The sequence below is a fragment of the Oenanthe melanoleuca genome, chromosome 8, assembly GCF_029582105.1.
Source record: "Oenanthe melanoleuca isolate GR-GAL-2019-014 chromosome 8, OMel1.0, whole genome shotgun sequence".
In the NCBI taxonomy this organism is placed as follows: domain Eukaryota; kingdom Metazoa; phylum Chordata; class Aves; order Passeriformes; family Muscicapidae; genus Oenanthe; species Oenanthe melanoleuca.
The window spans coordinates 5,770,023-5,784,328 of record NC_079342.1 but is presented as its reverse complement, the minus strand read 5'-3'; the positions used below and the strand labels follow the sequence as shown (position 1 = coordinate 5,784,328).

The following is a 14,306-nucleotide window of genomic DNA, read 5'->3' as shown; positions in this document are numbered from 1 at the left end:
TTTTATTTGGAAAACAATTTTGTTGGTGAGAACCTTGAGCAAGTAAAAGAGCTAGGAGTCAATTGTGTTATTTAGTGCAGTTTCATTAAAGTTACCACAGATATCCTGAGAAAGCTTCCATGTGGAATTTCTGCAGGTTTCAACAGATTTTCTCATTTTCATGTGCTGAACAGGGAGGAGCTTTAAACCTACTCAAATTTTTAAATCAGTCTCACAGTCAGCAGATTGAAATAAGATGGATGATCTTTGGATGTGAACTCCTTATAGAATTAAATGAATTTTCAGCAAAGAAATAGCTTTGGTTATTCTGTGTCTGAGCTGTACTGATAAAGGAACAGATGCACCAGTGCATTTATTCTTACTAGGTATCTGAAACATCCAGTGATTAAAGGAAAGTATTTGGGAAAATATTACAGCCATGCACTAAACATGAGTGTTGAGCTATCATTTCCTGGTGTTCTCTTAGAAGGGTCCACCACGAGAAGTGCCATCAGGAAAACTGGCTGGCTGCTCTCTCTTCCCTGGCTAGTGTGAAAGGGCAGAGCAAGCATGCCTGTTCTCTCTCATGTAGGGAGATAACCTCTCCTTTTTCATCTATCCCAAGAGGACTGGGAGACTGGCACAGGGAAGCATATCTTAGGTTTTATTTTATGAAATACTTTATTTTGAAAATATTTTCTCTCTTTATTCCCAAATTTAATGTTTCCTGCTATGTTGTGAGCATCATCTCGTCAGAGCTGCACTCCTACAAAGCCTCTGTATTTCCAGAACTGCCTTCTTTGTGTAACAACAACAATAAATAATTAAATAAATATGATGTGTGTGTGTGTGTGTGTGTGTGTGTGTGTGTGTGTGTGTATGTACATATATATGTGTATAGAGGGAGTTCTTTTAATTTGCTGCATTGAAATTTTTTGGAAGAGCAACAGAACTGAGAAGAGAGTCTGCCCTCAGGAGCACTATGTCTTATACCACCATGTCTCACTGGAGACTGTTCAATTTGTTTTGATGCACTTTGATTTGCTAAGTAGCTTGGGGTCATCTTCTTAAGACAAGAGTCTTTAGGAGCTCAAGAATAGCTAATGCAAAGTGGGTCAGGAAGGCAGTGCTATTTAAAGTATCACGAGCATTTCAGGCTGTTTGGCAGATCCATCATGTCCTGCATGTGTACCATGTTCAGCAGTTATTTTGGGATGGATGGGGGAATAACTTGGGTGCTTCTGGAGATTTGATACTTTGCTGTGTATTGTACTGGGCTGGGTTTGTGTCTCAGAGCACTCCAGCTACCCTAGGACAGGGCAGGGATTGTGCAGATGTAAGGCTTCTATTTCTTCCAGTGTAAGAACTTTTCTACAATCAGAGCTTCCATAAAGAAGTAAGGATGCAAGACTTGTTGTTGAACTTAAATACTTTGCTGAATTGGAAAAAATAGAAAAACTCAGAAGGAGGGAAGTATTTTAATAGTATAGGAGTAGATCTCAAAATGACATCATAGTGGTTTTACTACAGCATTCCCTTAGGTCACACTTGAACCATTTAAAAATAAAGTGTAAGGTGTAAGGAACTTTGGAAATGATTTACAGCTGCTCCAGCAAACTCAGCTAAGTCTCCTGGAGAAAGTGCTTGGTGACACTCCAGAAGCATCTCCAGGTGCAAATGCAGAAATGCCATGGGCCATTGGAGTTAAGCAGGGCTGGGAGCACAAAGCTGGGGTGATCATGGCCATTAATAAATTTGTCTTTAAAGGGGCTGGAGCTCTTCTGAGGATCAGTGGAGCAGCTGCCTTTGATCTTTCTTCTTTTGAGTGGCTGAGGGATCTTTTATTCTGTTGTGGAACTGCACTGGAGATGTAGCTTCTGGGTAGTGAAATTTCAAATGGTAGATTTGGGTGGGGCATTTTGTAGCATTCCAAGTTTTGTCTGAGACCTTTGGTAGTTGTTGCTAACCTGGTAATCATTTTGGTTTTGACAACATGGGTGAGAGGACTTTTGGCTTTATGGTGAAATCTGATTTTGTACTTGATTACCACACAAACTGCATAATGTTTCTATTACTTGTCCAGTTATGCCAAACAGCTTCAAGTATTTATCACAAAGTATGGACAAGAACAGCAAAGCTGGAGAGATGCTCCTCAGGAGCATCCAGTGATCTGTGCACACTGAAGACAGCAAATTTTAAATTAAATTAGGGAATAACAGGAGAATGAATTTGTTTGTTTATAAATACTCTCATGAACATCTCTTTCTTTCAATGAGTGTTATTTTCAGTAACAGTTTTTTCAACAAGCTCTGACTTTTCAATGAATACTTGTTTGTTTATCTTCTTTCATCATCCAAGGGTTCTGGTATCTATAGGCTGTGCACTTTTCCCATGAGGGAAAATGCATTTTATTGTATTGAGTGTCAATGTTCAAACCTTTTTCATAGCCATGTTTCAGTTTGTAGCTTTTGCTTTGTGTAAAAATAAAATAGATGTGTGTTTCAATAATTTCTTGTTAAATCAGCAATATATTTATCTTTTCATGTCTTGGTAGAATAAATGTAAAATTAATTTGTTGCAGACACATATTTTTGGACTGAATTACAATATATATGTATGTTCACCATCCTAACTTCTTTTATTTCAATTTTTAGGGAGAGCCTATAACTTTTTGTGAGAATAGTTTTGTGAAGCATCGTTCCAGTACAACTAAACAGTTCCTGGAAACAGCTGTTAATCTTCAACTGTTTAAACAGGTATGAGAGGGTAAATGGGCCATATTTAATGATTTTTTCTGTTAAAACATATTTGTCTTTAAATACGTTTTTCTTTGTGTCAGCCCACAAAAGTCTGGGATGAAATCTAAGTACAAGTACTTTGGGCACAGTCATCCAAGATTTGTTGTTTCTTTGTATCTGCAGTTATAGTTCAGAGGAGTGGTGGTGAAACTGAACAAAAAATAACCCCAGGGTGCAAAGCGAGTGCAGCATCTTTTCAGAGCCAGCCAGCAACCCAACTAAACAAGAAAAATCAGGGATCTCCCAGCTTGATGGTTGAACTTCATTTTCAGCTCTCTTGGCTCGTGCCCAAAGAGCCTAAACAGCAGAGTGCTTAGCTTAAATTGGACTTCACTGGTGTTTATTTAAAAACAGGATTAATTCTGCAACTTTTTCTTTGCATACTTTTTGAAGTATGCACACAGAGAATATCACAAACCTGAGCTGTAGGGGTGGTCTGAACAGTATTCTAGCTGATCTCTTAATGAATGCAGAATTTGAATTAATAGAGGACAAATTGTTGAATGTCTGGCACAGCTCATTTATAGTTTGATTGCAGTCTTTGAAATGGATTTTGTTCTTTGATTTTATTGTGTAACTCTTCTTCCTTTTCATCAGTTGACCCCATTGCATGAAAAAGGTGTTAAACTTACCACTAGATTTTTATGAAAATTAAGAAAACTGTGTATGAAATCAGAAGAGTCATAAAAATGCATATTTCCCTGGAACTGCCTGGAATGATTGATACACAAGAGTTTGTGTTTAAATAATCAAGAGGACTTCTTTGAAGACATACAGCCATGATAGATTAGGGAAATTCATTATATAAGGAATCTTCTAATATTTGAAAAAAATAATGTTTTTTATCAGAGGTTAGTGTCTAAAGTAAAGATTTGTATGAGGATGGTATTTTATAGAAGACCCATGAAAATATGATCATAAAATTGGGCTCCTTTAATTTTACCATGGTTATATAAAATAAGCAGTAAGAAATCTGAAACCTTTTGAAGTATGATTGATTGGATTGAAATGGGAAGAAGTAATAGATTGAAGTGTGGTTTACATTTTGCATATCTCAATGTGATAAGGTAGCATGAAGTTTTCTTAATAAAAAGCTGCTTACAAGCAATGTTTCTACCTTGTTGTCACACTGGTAGTAATGAAAAAAACTTTCAGCTGCCATGAATGGACTGGCTCTGTACATACCCATTACATTTTAATGTGTTCAATTAAACAGAATCAGTTTACAATTTGTTTATAGCTTGTTTTAATTTTATTTCAGTTGAAGGAAATAATAGAGGATTAGGAAATAGTAACAATTTTGATGATGTGTGTGGTTTAATAGTAGCAGTAGGTTTCTTTCATTGCTCTGGTTCTTGTTGCAGAGGTTACTCCTACTTATTCAGTTAATCCTCAGCCCAGCTGCATCTTCTCCAGTTTTTCCCACTGACAAATGAGCTGTTTTCAAAGTTGTTTGTATTCAAAGAGACCAAACTATATTTTAATCTGCTCTGAATGTCTTTTAAGCAGAAAATAGTTCTTAGAGGCAGCCTTAAACGTAGACCAAGCAAAAAACTGGTACTTCAAATGCACCCTTTTTGCCATAATTGACAAGTGAGCTTTATTTGTGCTGTTCTATGAAATCCCTCCTCTGTCCCTTTAATTAGGGTAGCATGGAAGGTAACTAACATTTGTATCAAGCTGCAAACATAAGTAATTAATACTTGCATCTTATGTGTCAGATGCACTTGTATCAGCAAGGTAATCTGCAACATTGTTGGAATTTGTTCCAACATGTTAGAAAGTGTTACATAGAAAAATAAGTAATAAATGTAGGAATCATAAGCCTTTGAAAATTGTTAGTAATTCTGATTTCATTTGCCATCTTTATGATCTGAACTCTCTTCCTGTGAGATATGAGCTGTTATTTTGTGGAAGTCAAATTTATGATGTTCTTTGCTTCTAAAAACTTTTTGGTTTTAAAAATTGATAAAATTACTTGGATATTCTGAAGTGGATGTAGTCTCTGTTTTGGTTTTAGAACTCAAAATCAATTAAAGATAATGTCTTTAGTCACCTTAAAATCCAAGGATAACACTGGAATTGCCAGTTTTTCATTGAAGGAGATAGTCACACAAGGGCTCTTTGGATCTCAAAATGAATACATTTTTTGGAAGAGCATGCCCAGAATTTGGGCTTGAAGAGTGTGGGTTTGAAAAATGAAAAGAGAAACCCCATAAATTTTATGTGTAATTCCGCATGCTATTCTATTTATGTAGCAGTTTAAGTGCAATCATTAACAGTAAATTATTCAAAAGTAGTAACTACTACTAACACCACTACTAACACTTATCATTTCTTTTAAATAGTGTCTCTAGTATCTTTTTGCCAACAGTTCTCTTTGTCAGTATTTACATTAAATACTCAATTGTTGTGACCCTCTCAAATCCAGTCAGTGTCTCAGCCTTCTGTTGATAGGATTTTAGCAGATGATGAGTATGTCCATAAATCTTATGCTGGTTTATAGTATGGAATGAATTAATAACTTTTCCCCAAAGAGATAATGTGCTACAGTTCAAAGGAAGGGATGACAGTGGAGGTTGTTTTTTTGGGGGGTGTTTTTCTCAGCAGTAGCCAAAGGTGCTCTTATCTCTTTTTCTTACTGTGAAATAATCCAGGGATCCCACAGTGGTCTGACCATGAACCAGCCTATTTGGAAAAAGGCCAACTTGGAGTAAAATGAAAAAATAAGAAGGAATTTAGACAAGGAAGAGAAATATCTTTATGCTTACCTTAGTCTTGCTTCTGGAATTTTTGTACCCTGAGAAAATTGTTTTTTCATGTCACTTGTCTGTTCATTGGCAAGCATCAGATTGTCATTGACACTGTTTGGATAATCAGTCATAAAAAACGATACAGCCAAATAATTAATTCTGGTTCATTCCTATGTGCTGTTTAGTACCAGTGAATAACACATCATTCTTCCTAGAAGATGAACTGTGTGTAATTGTAAAATTGCTTTCTCACTTTATCTGTCAGATTTGAGTTAGCCTTTTCAAAACAGAAAGGGAGGGGTTGCTTCTTGAAAGAATTTTAAATCTGTAGGAATGTGCTTTTTCTACTTCCTTGAAGCCTGATAATTCTTGAAAAGAATGTATTTATCCATTCTGAGTTTAATTGTTAATTTGCTCATTTTGGCTTTTTCTGACATGCTTGGATCATTTCAGTCTTTGTATATACATTTATCTGTAGCTGCAAATTAATGTGATCATGCAGCTGGAACCTCTGCATAAGGACAACTGTTGCAATATACATCTGTAGATGCACCTAAATAAGGGTTAGTGCTTAAAAAGACCAACAATTTAGCAACAGGGCATCAGGGAATGGCTTGGTGACCTTTATATGGCTATGATAACAAATCCAGAGTTACTATTAAGTAATGAAATAAATTATTTTCTTGTCATTAGAAAAATACAGGAAATAAAAATAATTTTCTTGATCCATACTTGTATTCCTGCTGCTCATGGTTACACCTGCTCTTGTAAAGTGCATCTGGGAGCAGTGTATTATCCTTAAGACATATATGGTATTGACCATACAGATTCCATTAAAATGGACACATTTAAAATTCTTAACACTGTAGAACAATAGAAGAGACAACAAAGTGTGTGTGACCCTTTTTTTTCGCCTCCAGTTTATTGATGGTCGGCTATCAAAATTAAATGCGGGAAGAGGATTCTCTGATGTTTTTGAAGAAGAAATCACAGCAGGAGGCTTTTGTGGAGGTACAGAATTAATTTGGGAGTGCTCATTGACACTTCTTTGGGAACTGTTTGACTTGATGTCCTCATGATATCCTGTAAGTTTTAGAAGTCGTTGATCTGAAATCTAAGTATTATTTTACAGGATTAAACAAACATATCTTCATTTAATACAGTGTTGTAAATAGATACATAATAGTTTGTGTCGCAGCAGTGATTTGTTAAAGGCTAAAACCTTTCCAAGAATGAAGGGAAACAATAGAACAGTAAAATAATACTTAGATTTGAGTATAAGATGAGTTATCACTATAGTGTTTACATTTTTAGCTGCATATTTATATAATATGATGCATTCTATGTAAACTGTATTTTCAAAGTAATTTTGATATTTGTGCTGCTTAACTTCTAGATAATTATGTTTTCTATATCACTTAATTTTCTTTTCACATCTACTTATTTCTGCAGTGTAGAAATCACAGTGATGTCCTGAATGTTAAGAGAAATCTGCTTTCTCCAACAAATGTGTTACTCTAAAAGGAAAGCTTTTTTAAATTTTTATATGTGATCTGAGAAGGGCCATGGAAATTTATCTTCTTTGTAAACAAAAATACTATTCCTCATGTTATTTGCCTCAGTTGTGTTCACTGACAATTGTTACAACACTTTTCACATCAGCTAACCCATGTGTAAGAGTGCATCCTGAATTCAGTGCTGGTTTTTACAGGATTGTGGAGTGGTTTCCTGTTAAACATTTGGACAAGTGTGTTGTTATTTGAAGTATTATCGTGTTCTAAACCCAGCACCACAAAACTGCTCACTCTACTGCAGCCAAAACCATCCCAGGTGTAAGAGATGATATGAAAAGATGAGATCAAAATATGCGTGACAGCACAAATGTTATTTTATGGTCAATCTTGAAAGTTGCATAGAAGCTTCCTCAGGAGATGGAGGTTGAGTGATTTGAGCAACTCCACTGAGGTGCAGATGGCAGCTTTGGATGGGCTTCCTTTGCAGGACTGTCCTTGAATGGGACACATTGAGGAGAGGATTTGATCCCCACAGAGAAAATATCTAGTGCTGCAGAGCCATCTGTACCTCCTAAAACAATAGATTCTCTGTACTCAAAGTGCATAATTTCTTTTGTTCAAGATTTTCACTTCCTTCTTCTGCCTTCTGTGTCTTGTGCTAGGATATAGCACATAATTTGAGGTTTTATTGCATGATTAAATTGTGGCTAGTTTTACAGAGATTTACTTCTTCCCTGCCTTTTTAGGGTAAGTTACACTGCTCTGTAAACAGGTTTGAGACTTTGAGCATCCATTATTCAGATAGGTGATGTCAGTATTCAGAGCTCGTTTGCTGGCTGCAGTTAAGGGTCAGGAGGCTGCAATAAAACTGCAGTAGAAGTTAGATAAGGCTTGTTTCTTGGCTGTGCTCTGGCAGGCTGTGAACTGTGTCTCACCTGGCTCTGCTCAGGAGGGAGCGCTCAGCTCTGCTGGCGGTGCTGGGCTGCCTTGCACTGCTCCTGTGCTTTTCAAGTCAGACAAGCTGATAGTGCCAGGCTGTGGACAAATTGCTCAGGGCACATACTCAGTATTTACATAACTGCTGTCTCATTATTGTTATGAAGTGCGGGGCTAACAATATGTGTACAATTGAAGGTGACATTTTGTGATGCTAATGGGGTAGAACTATGATCTCTTTGTGGACTTAACTCCCATCAACTTTAGCAGGAAGCCCAAGGTTTCAAAAAAACAGGTGAAACCCAGATTTCAGAAAAGTCACAGAAAGTTAGTGTTAGCTCCAAGCTGTTAAAAGGACAGGTGAACACATTCTTAGTGTAGACAGTATAATTTAAAAACTACTGAATCAAATTCAAATGGAAAGTGCTTTTTTAAGTAATCTTTTTTTAAATTTGCATTTCTCCACATATGCAACTTTAACTAAACCAGAAAATAAAATTAAACTCAAAATTGAAGAATAAAACTAAAATTTCATTTTTGAATTATTTTCTTTTTTAAAAGAAAGTGGTCAAAACTTATTTTTGTATTTGTATCCGAAAATAAATTTGTGAGGCATCTTCATTAGTTTGCAGTTTCTAATTAAAATTTTATTTTCTCTTACATTTTATTCTATAGAAGTATAGTTCTCAAGAGCTTTATATAACTTCCAATACAAGAAGAATATAGTGATGGATTGGTTTAGTACTCAAATTTTTTGTAGAATGTGTTAGTTATTTTTTTAATTCCATTAATTTTACTACAGCAGGTTTTTCTTTTCTATTCATCTAATACCACTGGTGCTGACAGAAGGAAAACTGAAAAAAATAAAAACATTTGAAACTCCCTTGTAATGAGAATTCATTTTAAAGGTTCAGATTTTTTTTTGCTAGCATTTTAGGATGTTCAGCTCTAGCTGAGGGTATGCAGTGTTAGCATGGCTGTCTGTAGATGAGTATTTATCTGTTTTCTTGATTGCCATCCCTGAAGTGTCACTACATAACTAGATGAACATTAAACTTGGTCATTTGCTGTGATCCCAATTATTGTTTCTGTTAATTGTTTAAGTCAGGTTGTGTCAGCTGTGGAAAGAGTCACTGTTAAGGACACCTCAAGACAGGTGATACATGAACATTGTTGACAAGAATTGAAGCGATGAAATACCATGTTAAAGAAAGCAGTTATGGTTCATGCAAAATCCTTAACACCCCAGAAGTGGTTAAATTTCACCTTATACATGTTATTGTGTACTTCCTTCCCTTACAGTTCTAGGGAGAGAGGTCTAGATCAAAGAAGTGGAAAATGAGTTGTTTCTGCTTTAGGGTACTCTTTGCTTCTCTTAATGGAGGTGGGATCATAATGATCATGAGGGTCTCTCCTCTCTAAGGAAGCACTGCTTTCACTTGTGCCATCATTCCTGATAGTCTGGCTGTCTCAAAATTGCTTGTAAACTTTAGTGGAATGGGTGAAAGTACCTGATATGAGTCTAAAGAGTTCATGTTTCTTCACCTCATTTTGAAAATTGGGAATACCTTTTCCAATGATCCAGTTCTTTGAAATGTTCCAGGAGTGTGTTTTGGCTTTCATTAACCAGTGGAATGATGCTATCCAGGCCTTAGTTAATGGGTGATTGTAACACTTGAGGAGTTTTGTGAGTTCCTGTTAGAAGTCTGTAACATTATATCAGTATGGTCTTTTCAACATGGTCAAACTCTGAAACTGGAGCATTCTTGTCAAAGTGAATGTCTTGTTGGGGTCAGTAGCAGCTCACAGAACTGGAGCATTTGAGTGACTGATGTACTCTAAAACTTTCTCAGGGATCATGGACCTAATCTTTGTTGTTCAGCTGAAGCACCTTTGGGAAGTAGTATTGACTTCTTCATCAAGTGGAATTTAATGTGCTCCTTTGTGGCCAGTTTAGTCCTCGGGGGTCCTACAGAAGTCAGTAGCTCTCTCTTGCCTTTAGAGGTTTTTCTTTCTGAATGAGAGTAGATACAGTTAATAATTTAAAAGGATTTTTTCTGGGTGGGAATATACAGTTGTGACATAACCCTTAGACTTTTCTCTTGTTCTTTTTCCTTGGTATGTTACCTTCTGGAGTCCATGTCATTGCTGTGTTTGAAAGTTTGCCCAGAGGGATCATTATGCTTGAATGCAATGAATATATTATTCTTTCCTTTGAGTTAGTATTTTTCTTTTTATACTTTCTAGAAATGTGTTACCTTATCATTGTTTTAATTTCTCTTTTATTTCAATTGAAATTGAAACTGTGTGGTAAAAACATAAGCTTTTACAAAGGAAACAGAAAACAAGCAATAAGAGATTCCTGGGTTTCTTTCTTAGTGTATGCATACTATTATCTCAAATTCTTTGTCTATCTGGAAATAATTAATTGAGTAAGTAATCCTCTAAGTACATATTTTGTTCCGATGATGAAGAGGCTTCCAACATTTAAAATGTTGAATGTATGTTTGGTTGTGTTAATGTGACATTTCTCTTTCAGGAAATTCAAGATCTTATCAACAGTGGATGCACACAGTGAAGGTATAAAATTGGTTAAATAATTCTACTGACCACCTTATCCCTTAGGTCTCCATCCTTTTCCTTACCTCTGTGTAATGGTATAAGTTTGTACATTGGTGAGAAAGATGTAAGTACATTCTATAAGAAATACCGAGACTATAGTATATGTAAAATTTTTTGAGGTTTTTTCTTTAAGAATTAAAAATGAGATTTTTATGTCTGTATAGTCAAAGATTTCACTGCTTTCTGTGTCTTGTTACATTCCATAACTCTGAATTAGGTGTGACAATTTGATACTAACCTTATCACTTCTAGTAAATAGCAATTTTGTTAATATGGATTTGTGCAATTTGGCTAGCAGAAAACCCTTGGTGTAACCTTGTTATTCTGCAGCATTAGTAAAATATATTATTTTAGATTAAGAGAATTCTTGTGTGATTAAATGAGGTAGTTCTTCCTGTCATGTCAAAGTATTTTTAGTTGCATAATAAATATGATAGGAATATATGAAAAACAGCCTAACTTCTGAATTGATTTTGAAATGGTAACAGTGAATGAAGACCAAAAATCCATCATTCTGTTGGAGTGCCTTGATAAACGTGTCAGCTGTGGAATGACGTACTGTAACCCTTGTGTAGCTGCAGACAGCAGGTTGGGGAGGAAACACAGCTGTGCTTGCTCTTATCCATTTCAAAGGAAGGTTGTTACTTCTTCACAGCACACTGTTTATTTTTCCTTGCTGTTGTCTTAAGGTTTGCCTTGTGTTAAAATGTTACTAAAATACATTTTTTGTGTATTTCAGAAAGGCAGTGCACTGATCAACACAGCAATGACCAAAGCCACTCCGGCTGTGAAAACAGCATATAAATTCGTAAGAACATCTATTTCAAATAAATAATACATAAAAATACTGCAATCTGACAATCTCTCATTCTTCCTGAATGCTGAAAAACCTAAGCATTTTATAAGTAAATTGAAAAAAAGTACTTCAGCCTGTAGAAAGTGTTTAGCTTCATTTGTTTTCTCATATAGCACTAGGATTTAGAGTTGATAGCTTATACATAAAATGGACTTTGTCAAAGCATCAGTATGCTGGGCTTCTTTCAGTCCTAATACACACTAGAAGCTTATTTGAATATCATTTAGGTATTTGATACACAGCTGAAATTTCAGTTTGGCAGTAAGTACTGCACTATTGAGATGTGGTAAAGCATTAGAAATGTGTGCAGCAAATCATCTACTTCTTTTAAAAAATGATAGTGGAATACTCATGTTTAACTGGGTTTAATGCTTATACTTTTCATCTTACAAGATCTTGTTTTTCAAAGACTGCCTACACCATGAAACATGTGAGATTTATACTGTATTATGCAGTATGGTAAAGCAGCAGTAGGAAAAAAGGAACTAAGAAGTATTTTAAAGTTGCTTTTATAATATGTGGGAAAAGATTTTTTTGGCTTCCTTTTTGCTTTTCCGAATGTTTCACTAGCTGGATGCATTATAAATAGTCCTGAATAAATCAGTAAATCAGTCTCTGCTAGGTTATTTTAAGTAAAGTTTTCAAACAGAATTTTTAATTTTATATCACTTGAAAAACACAGCAGTCATGGAGAGAAACAGGTAAATAAATTAAATATACTTCATATTCATGGACTCATTTATAATTTAAAAAATGGTTCATCTGCAAATTATTCTTCTTCCTTTGCATTATCTTAGACTGTGGTTCAGCCTTCAATTTTGATAATTGTGCCCTTGATAGTAAAGGTTCTTCAAAGTGAACTTTTGTATATGCCAGGAAACTAGAGTAAACTTCTGAGCATCTTTATGTATATGGTATCCATATTTCTATCCCATTTAATTTCTACATTGTTGTCCATTATGGAGCCTACTACCAGAAGACTGAAATACGCATTTCTTAATTGTTACATAACTGATTGGGAGCTTTAAATAATGTCATTGGTAGCATCCCTCAGAGTTAGAACAAAGCACTCCAAAATTCATCCAAATGCTGTGAGAGGATCTGGAAAGTTTAAAGTGGCTTTCAGGTTAGCATCTGGTACATGGCACCCCACCGTGCTGTTACTGAGCTTATGGATGTATGATTTAAGGATCAAAAAGACTCTATGGCCTCCTGATTCAAGAATTGTTCTCACCACAGAAAAACGTAGTTTTCAGGTATTCATGGTTTTCAGATATTTATGCCCTTGAATGTATTTTAAAATTCCTATTTTCAAGACAACCTTAAAAACTTTTGTCATTTTTTTCCCATATTTGTGTAGGAAAGACAATTTTTTTTCTGTTAGGGTTTTGGGTGTTATATCTCCATATTTTATTTTGTTTCCTTCTCCCCCCCTACCTCTCTTTCTCTCTCTTTTTTTTTTTTTAGCCTAACAACATGGTATTCCATATTGATAATTTTTTTTTTTTGTATTGAAGAATATTCTTGGCTGTTTTCTATGCAACAATGATTCTTGTCTGCCTCTTTTAATGCATACAGAATTCCCCCCTAAATAGCAGCACTGTGCTGTTCAGCAACACTGGGCAAAATCTCCATCTGCATATGAAATCATTTCTCTTAAGGTTGATGTTGCCCTGCAAGTTGCCAGACTGGAACACTGTAGCAGTCATCTTAAAAATCTTCACATTTTTTCAACATGCTTTATTGCTAAAATACCCTTTCAAATCTAAAGGAGCATTTCAAATAAGGGAGCCTGTCCCTAGGAATAATTGGGAATTTTTGAGTGTGTATGTTTTCACAGCCCTGGCATGGATGTACTGAAAAAAAATCGTTAAATTCATGGAGAAAGCATGAAAATAAAAAGTACAGTGGCAGTGCATGTTTGAAATTTGTGATAAAGGTTATTGCCCTTCTCTATATCACCAGGTGTTTAAAAAAAAGACAAAATAAGTATGACATCATAAGGCATATTCTGTGACTACAGCCAGTGTCTTGCAGAGCAATTAAAGTCCTTTTATTTCTCCAGGCAAAAAACCAGGCGAGGCAAGGAATAAAAGAAGTGAAGAGTAAGTTAAAACACAAGGTATGTAGTAAACTTTATTTACTTTCTTACACTGCTTCCTGGATCAGTTTGAAGCTTATACTTTACAAATCACATGAGATTTGTGTTTTTAATGACTTTTGAAATATGCTTAGCCCTTTGTTCAACAATACATTTTTCATAACGAGCCCTCTGGCAACTATCTGTCATTCTATGCATCCTCTGAATAATCTCTTTATTGTTTGCATATTTTATCATAGAACAACAGAGGTCTTCAAAGATACATTAAGAGGATGTATGTTTTCATAAAGTTGATTGCTTTAATATCACAATCAAAGCCTTTGCTTCAAGCTGAGAATTTGAGAAGGGGGAGTCTTGCAGTACAGTGTATTTCAGGAGGTGCAGTTGTCCAGTTTTAGTTCCATAAGATACATGAACAATAGCAACATTTCAAGATGAATTAATAGTTTCGTTTTGCAAAAGCAACCTCACAAACTATCAGAAAAGATGGTTTAGGTATTTTGCAGCTGCTTTTCCCATTTGGAATTTTGTTTCCTTGTGAGATTTTTCTGTACAGAGAAGGAACAATTTTTTGGATAACTATTATGCTATTTTAAGAAAAATTTTGGAAACATTTGAACACCTCAACTTTTAAATGACCATGTTGATAATCCAACGTTTTTGAAAAGCTAAATTTGGTTTTCTTACTACAGATGGTATTTTCATGACAGTCATAGATTGTGGCAAGATAATTTTGAATGCATTCTG

At 35.2% G+C, this 14,306-nt stretch overlaps 1 protein-coding gene across 2 annotated transcripts in view; it reads left to right on the top strand.

Moving 5' to 3' along the window:
* The window catches only part of DENND1B (DENN domain containing 1B), a 147,706-nt gene that overhangs the window by 111,517 nt on the left and 21,883 nt on the right, over positions 1–14,306 (top strand). For both annotated transcript variants that reach the window (XM_056497184.1, XM_056497183.1), the window contains 5 exons: positions 2,634–2,735; positions 6,451–6,541; positions 10,520–10,560; positions 11,342–11,410; positions 13,524–13,580. In XM_056497184.1, the coding sequence (XP_056353159.1) occupies positions 2,634–2,735; positions 6,451–6,541; positions 10,520–10,560; positions 11,342–11,410; positions 13,524–13,580 (360 nt within the window). The remainder of the gene's footprint in view (positions 1–2,633; positions 2,736–6,450; positions 6,542–10,519; positions 10,561–11,341; positions 11,411–13,523; positions 13,581–14,306) is intronic.